Genomic DNA, 12,481 nt, shown 5'->3' on the forward strand with positions numbered 1-12,481 from the left:
TTTTAAAACTAGTGAAAATATAAGCTTTTGTAACTAGTACATACTCCTAATTGAGAATATTCTTTCCTTTGAGTGGAGAGAAGAAAAAACTTCATGTAAATAAAGCTACACTTGATTACTCAATTCGAAAAAGAATATAAAGTGCTGTTTAGGATGTAATTTGAAGACTCAGAATGCAAATCCTACATTTTTTAAAATGCAAAGTTAAGTGCCTGAAGGCCTCAGTGGTCTCCGCTAAGAAGTTTCTATTTCTGTTCTGTGATGCAGTCTCATAGCAGTTACAACGCACTGGGTACCCAGAAGCATGATGTCAGCTAACATTAGTTCATAGTAACAATGATGTGGGAATCACTGTGCTCGTATTCACCAGAGTAAACATTCAACAATCCTGCAAACACCTTCTTTACCTGGGGACAAGGTTCTTTGGTTAGCTTTCAGGTACTGCCATTCCTCAGAAGACAAGAGGCTGGGCCAACACCGTGGTGCATACGAATCTCAGACCAGAGGAACAGTGGAGCTGTGCGTTACGTTTAAAGCCAACAGGCCGTATGTCAAAACTACTTTCACCAATGGGTACTTCCATAGAAATACTTAACAGAATGAAGAATCTTTGTCTTAGATGTGACAAACAGTTACACTGCAGTGTGGTGAAATAAGTGACAATTTAATGACAAACCTCTGGTATAACTGGTATAATCCAGAACACTGGTGCTCGAGTGTTGCCTGTGGTGTCTAACTGGGGGAGGAGTGAGAGGCAAAGACAGAACCCCTTTTTATGTTTTTAGAAACTCTTAAATCACAACCTTTTTCAATAATCAGATTTTTTGAATCTATACTGAAGACGATTTTTTTCCAGCATTATCTCAAATCTGAGAAATTTATAGGCAGATGGATTTAGAATTCAATTCTCCAAGAGAAACAAAATCCATTGAAAAAGAAGAACCTGGCAATAAATTTCTTTCTAAGTTTTTTAGATTGCTTAGCCTATTACATTTGATTTTTGTTATAGGTAGGCAAACAATGGCCCACCTCATGGATGACAGTAACATTTAAAAAAAATAGGAAAAATCTAAAACTGGGAGATTGGCTTAGGTTACCTTTAAGGGTCTTTTCCCATCCAGAGATTCTCAATTCTATGGTTTTGTTTTCCCTCAACCTATACTTTCTTTTCAAATCGTAGTAAGATACACTTAACATAAAACTTTCCACCTTGCCCATTTGTAAGCTTACAACTCAGCAGCAGTAAGTGTATCCGCCTTGCTGTACAAACAATACACGAACAAAACATTTTCCTCTTGCAAAACCGAAACTCTGTCCCCATTAAACAACAGCTCACTCTCCTTTCCTCTGCCAGCCCTTGGCAGCTACCATTCTACTTCTTCTCCCCTTGAACCTTGACTACCCCATGCACCCAGAGGGTATATGCATCATTTTGTGTCTGTTTTATTTCCCTTAGCCTAATACCCTCAAGGTTCACCCGTGTTGCAGCATCTAACAGGATCTTCCTCCTTTCCAAGGCTGAATCACACTCTCTTGTGCATACAAGCCACATTTTATTTATCCATTCATCTGTCAATGGATATTTGAGCTGTTTTTCCACCTTTTGGCTATTGTGAGTAATGCTATGGCATGTACAGTATCTCTTTGAGACCCTGCCTTCAGTTTTGGGAGTTACATATCCAGAAGTGGACCTGCTGGAACATATGGTAATTCCACTGTTAACGTTTTGAAGAGCCATCACTCTTTTCCACCATGGCTAAACTATGCTCCATTTCCATCAACAGGGCCCAAGGGTTCTGATTTCTCCATACCCTCGCCAACAATTCCTACTGCTTCTTTGATAGAGGCCATTCTTTTTTTTTTTTTCCGCCTTGTATATTTTTATTTTATTTTATTTAACTTTTATTTAATGAATATAAATTTCCAAAGTACAGCTTATGGATTACAATGGCTTTTTCCCCCCATAACTTCCCTCCACCTGCAACCCTCCCCTCTCCCACTCCCTCTCCCCTTTCATTCACATCAAGATTCATTTTCAATTATCTTTATATACAGAAGATCAATTTAGTATATATTAAGTAAAGATTTCAACAATTTGCACCCACACAGAAACACAAAGTGAAAAATACTATTTGAGTAATTGTTATAGCATGAAAATACAACGTACAGCACATTAAAGACGGAGATCCTACATGAGGAGTAAGTGCACAGTGACTCCTGTTGTTGACTTAACAAATTGACACTGTTGTTTACTCTTGTCATGAGTTGCCTAGGCTATGGAAGCCTTTTGAGTTCGTCGACTCTGATCATGTTTAGACAAGGTCATAGTCAAAGTGGAAGTTCTTTCTTCCCTTTAGAGAAAGGTACCTCCTTCTTTGATGACCTGTTCTTTCCATTGGGATCTCACTCGCAGAGATCTTTCATTTGGGGCATTTTTTTTTTTTGCCAGAGTGTCTTGGCTTTCCATGCCTGGAATACTCTCATGGGCTTTTCAGCCGGATACGAATGCCTTAAGGGCTGATTCTGAGGCCAGAGTGCTGTTTAGGACATCTGCCATTCTATGAGTCTGCTGTGTATCCCACTTCCCATGTTGGATCGTTCTCTCCTTTTTAATTCTATCAGTTAGTATTTGCAGACATTAGTCTTATTTATGTGATCCCTTTGACTCTTAGTCCTATCATTATGATGATAGAGGCCATCCTAATGGGTGTGAGGTGACACCCTCAAGCTGCACGTTGAAGAAACGAGAAGGCTGGCTGATGACTGAGTCAGATGAGCCAGGGGAGCTTTTTTAAAGCATCAATCAAGTGGTGCCTACTCCCGTGCCTCGTGTTCTATGTCTTGTTATCACACGTAGAAGAGTGAGTCCCTTACTGTGGCTGAGAAGGCCCTGCTGGGCTCTGGCTCCTTGCTGTCTCTCTCCTTTCTCACCTTCTCCTTGGCCTCCTCTGCAGAGGCCATGCTGAGCGTGGTCCCTCCTCTGGGATTTCACCCTCTCTGTTTCCTTCTTGCTCACCTCGCTACACAGTTCACTCCCTTCTCCACTCAGATCTGCGCTCACCTGTCAGCTCTGCAAATACCGCCCCACATCTCAAACAGCAGTTCCGCTCCGGGCATTTTCTGTATCATAACCCTGCTTTCTTACATTTTTGGTCACATTTGCTACCTGAATGAATTTATACACAAGGGGGCTTCAAGAAGTTTGTGGAAGATGGGATGAGACAGTAAGTTCACTGTGATGCAAAAAGTTTTTAAAATCATGCATCAGCTTTTCATAAGACACATTTTCCACGCTCTTTGTGAAGGCTTCTCGTCTACTGTTTTCCAGTCAGGTGGAAGTCCTGTGAGGGCAGGGCATGGCCTGATATGTTCAACTCTGTACTCCCCGCTTCAAGAACAGAGCCTAGTGGTGCACAATCAGTAAGTGTTGCAGGAATGAATGAATGCATGCATACACAAATATTTTGGCTACCACATGCCTAGCTTGTGTAAACAAATTTACAGAAAAAAGTCATCACACTGTTTGAGTTGTCAGAGGCTGGGCTGCCCATTCCAAACTTTCCCCAGCCAACAGGGGTGGAAAGTACTCACGTGAGTCTCTACATCACCAGCAAGGATCCTACTGTTCTTTAAGAACTCAGCCACCATACTGTTCATCAGCTTATCGAAGGCTTCCACGGAGGGCGCCACACCTTGGAAGAGGGACATTTTGTTATTCTCTGGTGATTTAATGAAAAGCTGGAGCTGTCTTGCTACAGGGAATGTGGGAGTTGAGTATCATCAATGCCAGTCTCACTAATTCCTTCACTGAGTCAGTTCTTCACCCAACCTATGTTGACTAAGCTCTTCTCAATGGCTCAGTCTTCCTATTCTTCATCCTCCTGAGCAAGGACTGTCCACTCAAGACTCCCCCAAACCCAGGAGGTCAGCAGCACCATCACAGTGTTGCTGTTGGGAACACTGAGAGGCAAAGGGAGCACATGACTGGACCAACATTACACAGCAAAGGAAAACTCAACCCAGCCAGATTTATCCAGAGCAGTGTACTGCCTTCTACAGCCACCTGTCCAGGCGCCCAGGACAATGCAGAGGTAGCAACGGACTTTGGGTTTGGAGGAAAAGCTGATTCTAATCATTACATGCCTTCTTCACTTTCCACGGGGGCAGGAGAGACCACCACGGTGGGAATGAAAATGCTTGCTGAGCCAACACATGAAGGGAGTTCTCTGCCAGACGAATACAACAGCTGAAGTGCAGACAGCACAGCCAATGAGCTCTGCATTCCATCCTGGGCTTTTTAATTCACAGGCAAAAAAAAAAAAAAAAAAAAAATTCAGGTCTCTGACTCCTAATACTGAGAAACAGCACTACAGGCTGTTAACGTCCAAACCAAATCTGAAGATTGTCTTTCTCATAGTGCAAAAACAGAGCCTCCATGCTCTCAGGTCAGCTGGATAAAGCTTTCTTCCTTCCTTCTTATTCTCAACTGGCCATTTCCTCAGGCCCAAGGGGTGAGGGCAAGAGTTGCTGACCGCTCTCTGCTCCTACACTCTCATTTCCAGGCAGGCTTTGGAGCTGAGTGAGTTAGTTCAAAACACTTCTGGAACATAAAAAGGGCATAGGGCTAGAGATTCCCTGTGAATGCATTTATAATCAGATAAACTGGTCTGTTGCTTTGGGAGAAGCCTGAGAGGTCTCTGTTGAGTAGCTAGAGCAGGACAAAGTTTCAGAAACACGATAGAAATGCTTCTACCTAGAAGATAAAAGAAAACATTTTCCAATTTCCTTTCATCACGCTGCTCTGCTCACACCTCCTCCGGGCAGTCTTTAGTGGCCTTTCTCCCCAGATTGCATCCTTGGAGCATCCCTTAATCAAAGCATGTGAGGCTCTGGACAGTAACACATGGAGACCAAAGATTGTGCAGGATTAGGTCTGTGTGTGATTCATCTGAGATTTCCTTACACCTACCACAATGCTTGTCACTTGGTAGGCATGCAAAAATATTTTTCAACAGTTGGGGCTGAGCTTACCTGATTATCAGGGAAAAAAAATTCCATATCCTAAAACATATTCACAGTGTCACAATAGGGTCTTTTTTCTATGCATATGATACATTTGTAAAGGATTGTTTTCCTTCTAAAAGTTTATTTTAAAGTGGAAAAAAAAAAGGAATGATAAAGTTTATATTTAAGCTGAAATGTTGTTCTTAAGGATTTGTTTAGAAGAGAATTTAGAGAAATACCAAAACTGGCTAAGAAGAAACGGAAATGTTAATGTTTAGAAGTAGTGAAATATTTAAGTTATTCAGGCATTTTACTAATTATCCTACTTACTAATTACTCCTTTTCAAATGTGATAACAAATTGCCAGCTAAGTTGTTTTGAGGATCTTTGCTTTGATAACTGGTCTGGAATGGTTTGCTAAGTTAGAGAGACTTACTTAATCACATAAATATCTTAACTATATGTCCTCAAATTTTACTTAGCTGACTAATTTTCCAAGATAGTTTTCCTAGGGAAAAACTTTAATAGAGAAAATATAAGGTATAGTCTGGTACCTCTTTGATAAGCAAGCTCCAAATTATTGAGGAATTTTTTTTTTTTTGTCTTTACTCAACAGCACTATACAATCTCCTGGAAGTTGGATTTTAACTTTACTTTGTATGTTCACAGGCTTTCTATGTGTGTGGTCAAAGTTAGAGAACTATCTTTAATCACTCCAGTGCTATAATAAAGCAAAGTTACTGAAGAGAACAGGAAAATATTTTCTTCAATAAGAGTTACTGAATCTCATCGGCCAACTGGAGGTTAAAAAACAAGAGGTTTAAAATGAAATCATAGATGGGTCTCACTTGGTGCCGACAAAACCTACAGGCCCCTGGCAGCCTGTCTTTGAACTTCACCTCCTTCCATTCATTCTAGTCCGGGGGAGCACCAGCCAGCACATTTGTGCTCACACAGTGGTTTCTGTCCAGTGGCATGCAGCACAAGGCACAGCTCCAGCTACGCCTGAAATTCTAGCAGCTCCACCAAAGTCTTCCCTGGGAAAGCTTTCTTTTTTTAAGCCTCCTCTTCCCCAAGGCTTTTCTCAGCTCTCGGAAGCCTGACACGACTCAAAATGGGTCAGATAAGGAGGAAATGCATGTGTGACAAGAACAGAGTTTCCATATTAAATATGGATTGCCTGGTTACTTCTGAATTTCAGATAAGCAACAAAAACATTTTTAGGGTAAGTATGTACCATGGACTATAATCCATGCACTATTTGGGACCCACTTATAAACAAAAATTCTGTTCTCCATCTGAAATTCAAATTAATTGGGTATCCTGTACTTTTGTTTGTTAAACTGCAACTTTAGACAAGAAAGAGTTGGGAAAATTTTTGTAGATAATTTGGAGAGTTTGCCGCAGATGGTGCCCTTTGAAGGAAGTTGTCAGCTTTCTATGTTTAATCACAGACTTTTTAAAAAGTCTTTTTCTGAAGCATGCTATCAACTGCCAGCTTTTAAGAGTGTACGTGGTTAGGAGTAGGCAAAGGTAAACAACTGGATGTGGCAATGGCACATCGAAGTCACGTCTGGCTTCACGTCAGACTAACTCCCTTCAAAGCTGCAGTTCCTAAACGTAATAGCATATTTCCTTTACCAGTAAAGCCTTCCGAGTGATAATTCTTTCTCATTTGCATTCTAATCCAAAACATTCTATTCTCTTTTGGGAATTACTTGGATGGTCCAGCGAGCAGCAGCACAAACACTGCGATGAAAGAATGATGACATCTGGCACCAGGATTAGGCTCTTCGCAGGCACAGATGTTGGTAATTCTTGCAGATTGTGGGCTGAACCTTTCTTTCCTTTCTCTGTTCAAGGATTGCTTGGCTCTGGTTAACGTTAGGGTCACTTATAAAGGAGGGAGCAGGAGCGCTGAGGAAAGCAGGTGGAAATGTGTCTGGAGAGCTAAATGATGGGAGCGAAATGAAGAGACCCCCTGGGAGACCTGTGGTGACGAGCTTGTGGCCCTACCTCCGTTGACACCGTTGACTTCCCCACAGTCCCCAGGAGGTCTGTGTGACTCTGCAGAGAGCTGCTCCAGCCGGCTGACCGCATGCTCCAGCCTCTCCATCAGGCCCTGCATGTCTCCCATTCTGGAACAACAGGCACACAGAGGCTGCATGAGCAAGGGCAGGGGAGCAAACTGACAGCATCAAACTCAACAGCAGTGATGGGGAAACAGGAATCACTCAGAATGGCTTTGATTGCCCAGAACAACAGGAAAGTGTGTGGAACTCTGAAGGATATAGAGCTTGAAACAACAAAAAGTGGCAAATGATGTTAAGCTTGATTTTTGCTGAATGATTTTTACAAGCCCAAAAAGTAAGATACAAACATCAACTCCCTCTATAGCACTCTCAAGTGCTGGCATGAGGGCATCCTGTTAAAGAATACCATCTACGAAGGTAATTCAAGGAGCTTATGGAAAAGTGGAATTAAAAGATTATTTTGGGAGCCAGTGTTGTGGTACAGCAGGTTAAAATCCCAGCCTGCAGCACTGGCATCCCATATGGGTGCCAATTCAAGTTCCAGCTGCTCCTCTTCCGATCCAGCTCCCTAATGATGTGCCTGGGAAAGCAGTAGAAGATGGCCTAAGTGCTTGGGTCCCTGCACCCTCATGGGAGACCCAGAAGAGGCTCCTGGCTCCAGGCTTCAAGATCTGCCCAGCTCCAGCTGTTCTGGCTAACTGGGGAGTGAGCCAGCAGAGAGACTTCTCTCTCTGTCTCTTCCCCTCTCTCTGTAACTGCCTTTTTTTTTTTTTTTTTGACAGGCAGAGTGGACAGAGAGAGAGAGAGAGAGATAAAGGTCTTCCTTTTGCCGTTGGTTCACCCTCCAATGGCCTCTGCGGCCGGCACACTGCGCTGATCCAAAGGCAGGAGCCAGGTGCTTCTCCTGGTCTCCCATGGGGTGCAGGGCCCAAACACTTGGGCCATCCTCCACTGCACTCCCGGGCCACAGCAGAGAGCTGGCCTGGAAGAGGGGCAACCGGGACAGAATCCGGCGCCCCGACCGGGACTAGAACCCGGTGTGCCAGCGCCGCAAGGAGGAGGATTAGCCTGTTGAGCCAAGGCGCCAGCCCTGTAACTGCCTTTTAAAAATAGATTATTTTGGTGCAAAAACTCTTGGAAATCATTGCATAGTCTTTCCCATAATTTATATTTTTCAGGAATTTTTTGATGACTTTTTGTAGCATGAATTCATATCTTTTTGCACCAAAATATACTTAATTTTAATTTCATTTCCATGAATTTTTTTAAAGTACCCTTTGTGTATAGCACTTAAAATGCAAACTAGGGGGGCTGATGCTTTGGTGTGGCAGGTAAAGCTGCTGCTTGCAGTGTCAGCATCCCATACGGGTGCTGGTTCAAGTCCCGGCTGCTCCGCTTCTGATCCAGCTCTCTGCTGTGGCCTGGGAAAGCAGTGGAAGATGGCCCCCGCACCCACGTGGAAGACCCGGACAAAACTCCTGGCTCCTGGCTTTGGGTCAGCTCAGCTCCGGCTGTTGCATCCATTTAGGGAGTGAACCAGCCGATGGAAGATTTCTCTCTCTCTCTGCCTCTGCCTCTCTGTAACTCTGCTGATCAAATAAAATAAATACATAAATCTTTTTTAAAAAAATGCAAACATATCTCAAATGTAATACTGCCAATTCTTCTTTACTAAACTTTATTTATTTTCATCTGCTTGAAGGAGAGATGGAGAGAAAGAGACAGAACAAGAGAGAGGTATCTTCCATCTGCTGGTTCACTCACCCAATACCCACAACAACCGGGGCTGGGACAGGCGGAAGTCAGGAACTTCAGGAACTTCCAGGTCTCCCACATAGGGGGCAGAGACTCAAGTCCTACACCAGCAGGAAGCTCGACTGGAAGTAGAGTAGCTGGGACTCACACGGAGACTCTGAAATGGGCTGCGGCATCCCAAGTGGTAGATGAAACTGCTGTGCCACAATGCCAGCCTCGATACTGGCAATTCTTAGTCTGCTATATGCTGGAAGCATATTCTATCGCTCCCAATAACTGCTCTGTTAAAGTATAATTCTCTGGGGGACTCGAAACCCACAGATGAAACCAACGGGTCCAGCACAGGAGAACAAAGAGTTTAGGAAACTGAGCATCAGTTAGAAGGCAAGGAGAGGTTGTGACCTCCAGGGGCTGGCTGTTTTCCACTCCTTAGTGATTTGTTTCTGTTGCTGAATTATTCCAAATTATAAGTATGCCAAATTATAAGAAGAATAGGAATTTTGATTTAAAATATGCGACATGTAATTTTCTTTTTGTAAGGCTGCTGGATATTTTTAGACAAAATTTAGTGGGATTTGGTGATGTAATCTCAGTAGCCCGTCGGTTGGAATAAACAAGGGTGGAAACTGACTCAGGGACTGAGTACGGAAGTGGAGCGTGGTATCCACTTTGCCTGCTTCCAAACAGATGTGTAACCAGGTGTGTGTAGGGTGCACACCTTCAACTAACTGGCCCTAGAATTCACATTTGTGTCAAGATGGAGAAATCAGTGACACTACTTAATGGAGCTCATTTCCTGCTCTGAAAACCACCAAGACAAAAGAGCCAGGAGTACAAACTCTTCATGATTTTACAGATATCAATGATAATTTTTGTTTGTGTGGTCTGTTCAGTTTGGGGGGTATGAAGTAGTTTAATACAAATGTTTAGAATAGGGTTGCCCAGCCAAAAAAATAAAATAAAATAAAAACAATTTACATGTGTGTTCCTCTGAGGAATGATATCCAATCTAATTTATCTCACAGGACCCAGCTCCTGGTCCTGCATTCTGACCACATCGGCTTCTGACTACTTTGGGCAAAGCCACACTGCTACCGCATAGAACAGAAGGGGCCTCATGCGGGTTGGCGCCTGTGGTTCTTCCCAACTCTAGAACTTTCCAGAGCTAGGCACTGGGATGCCTACACACCGAATCCAAGCCAGCTTCCTGCAGGTGCAAATCCTGCGAGGTAGCAGTGAGTAGCTAGGTCCCTGCCACCTGTGTGGAAAACCCAGATGGAGTTTTGGGCTCCTGGCCCTCGCACAGCCCTGGCTGTTGTGAGCATTTGGTGAGTGACTAGTGGATGGGAGAGCTCTGTCTCTCTGCCTTTCAAATACATAAATAATTTTTTTATTTTAAAAAAATGTATATAGTTGAAAGGTAAAGTCTTACACACACACACACACACAGAGCAAGAATCTTCCATCTGCTGGTTCACTCCCCAGTTGGCCACAGTGGCCAAGGTTGGACCAAGCCAAAGCCAGGAGCCCAGAGTTTCCTCAGGTCTCCCACATGGTGCAGGGGCCCAAGTACTTGAACAATCCTTTGCTGCCTTCTCAGGCACATTAGCAAGGCGCTGGATCAGAATCAGGGCAGCCAGAACTTGAGCTGGTGCTCCGGTATGGGAGGCCAGCGTTGCAAGCAGCGGCTGACCCTGCGGTGCCACAACGCAGACCCCAGCTTTCTTTTCTAAACAAAGGACTTCCATTCTCAGCAACAGAGGAGCAGCTGCATGCTCCCGGGACCCAGACCGGGCTGTCCTCAGCATGGGTAAATTCGCTGTTCTGATAGTTTGCATTTCTACTGGCAACTAGGTATGAGTCTCTCTTGTATTTTGTAGACCATTCACTGTGAGCTTAGGCACCATGACCAGAGGCCACTGGCATTTTAAAAAGCAAGGCGATCCTCCTCAGAAGCCCGAATAGCTGCCTGATGCTGAGTCCAGGAGTCAGCTGGTCCCCAGACGGCGGGCGGGGCTGCTGGCTCCTCTGGAAAGTCACCTCTCCAGAAACTGCCAGAGGCGACTCTCTCAAAATATAGAGCAGCGAGCTCTGCACGGCTCACATCAGCATCTAATCCTAAGGGGATTCAAAATTAGAAGTCTCTCATCTATTCTTTCCCTCCTCGCGTCACAGCATTTGCTTCCATTGAAATAGAAGGGGGAAAAAAAGGAAGAAGGAATCTAATGGACTCCTTTACGCAATCTCCCTGCAAGGGACATGGGTGTCCTGGGGGTGAGGGAAGGCCATCTGAGAAATGATAAAAGCCCCTCGGATCTTTTAATAGTCGCCCAGCTGTTCGCGGTTGTCCACGGCCCCTGCCACTCAACTCGCCAAATGTTACCACGGTGGCCCTCGTCCAGGCTAGGAGCAAAAATGTGTTTGCTTGGTTAGCCAGCTCCCGTGCCCCGCGCCACGGAAAGGTTCCAGCCAGCACCGGCAGCTCGCAGGCCAGGATGCTGCGGGAGGTGTGTCACATTTCACACGGACCGCTGCTTCATTGGCCTCCCCAACAAAGCCCCCACACACCCTAGCACCGAGGGCTCTGGATACTTAAAGACAGGAGCGGGGCTGGGCGGACCAGGAGGGAAGGCAGTCTGAGCGTCTCCCCATGTCACTTCCTGTAAAATCAGCATGAGCAAGGATTGAGTCTCACTGTGGCCTTTCAAGAGGTCAACGTGTAGCTCTTGCAAGGAAGCTAAAGGATGTCTCTGGGTTTTTCACATTTTAGAACGGTTTCCAAGAGAAATTCAAGCCAAAGTAAAGGCTATATGCCAGCATACACATTAGCACTCCCAGGAGGAGGGTGGGGTCCAAGATGGCCAAGCCCTCCCCCGGAAACAAATTCTCTCTCTGTCTCATACTTCCTCTTTCTGTGTCTATCTCGCCCTCTCCTTCTCCTCTCTCTCCCTCTCCTCCGACACATACCCTCAGCTGCTATCCTGGCTCTTAAGAACAAGGAAAGACCAGAGCTGCAGATTCCCCAAATTCTTTCCAGGTGGTGCCATTCCCCTTGGCCTTTCAGAGTGGATCTGGCCAAGTTTTAATGGGAGCCGGGAATGAAGACCTAGGTGGAGGAAATGCACAGGGCAGTCAGGCGAACACAGACACCAAGCTGAGGGTGAAGAGTGAGTCGGGGCCAGGTGCACAGACCCACCAGTTCTGCTCAGGAGACCAGGAGAGTAGAGGATATGGTGCCATGGCTGGAATAAGATATTCTAAGAATTAGATGAGGAGCAAAGAGAAGCCAGATACACAGCTGGAGAATCTAGGGACTGGGTCAGATGGTGCAGCTCCAATGTGGTACCCCAGAGCCTCCAGTTACCCCATCCTACCAAAAGCCAACCCCAGGAGAAGTGCCCAGAATCTACAGCTCACAAAAGAAAACACAAAACATGGACCAGGGCCTGTAGAAGGAAACAGATGCGAGTTTATGGCACTTCACATTTCCTTTAAAGATCTGCTTTAGGAAACCTCATAGGAGAGCCATGGTTTTGTTGTGGTTGTTTATTTACTTACTTGTATTTATTTGAAAAGTAGAGTGTGGAAGAGAGAGAGAGAGAGAGAGAGAGAGAGAGAGAGAGAGAGAGAGGCTCTTCCATCCACTGGTTCACTCTCTAAATGTCCACAAGAGCCAGGTATGGACCAGG

General features: G+C 44.8%; 1 protein-coding gene across 2 annotated transcripts in view; it reads right to left on the reverse strand.

The window, feature by feature from the left end:
* The window catches only part of CAP2 (cyclase associated actin cytoskeleton regulatory protein 2), a 163,796-nt gene that overhangs the window by 132,675 nt on the left and 18,640 nt on the right, over positions 1-12,481 (reverse strand). The window contains exons 2-3 of one of the 2 annotated variants that reach the window (XM_062187370.1): positions 7,021-7,142; positions 3,592-3,692 (exon numbers count right to left, since the gene is read on the reverse strand). In XM_062187370.1, coding sequence (XP_062043354.1) covers positions 3,592-3,692; positions 7,021-7,141 — 222 coding nt within the window. In that variant the 5' untranslated portion in view covers position 7,142. Of the gene's footprint in view, positions 1-3,591; positions 3,693-7,020; positions 7,143-12,481 lie in introns of those variants that run through there. The other variant, XM_062187371.1, reaches the window with a different exon arrangement.

Source organism: Lepus europaeus, chromosome 3 (assembly GCF_033115175.1).
Source record: "Lepus europaeus isolate LE1 chromosome 3, mLepTim1.pri, whole genome shotgun sequence".
In the NCBI taxonomy this organism is placed as follows: Eukaryota; Metazoa; Chordata; class Mammalia; order Lagomorpha; family Leporidae; genus Lepus; species Lepus europaeus.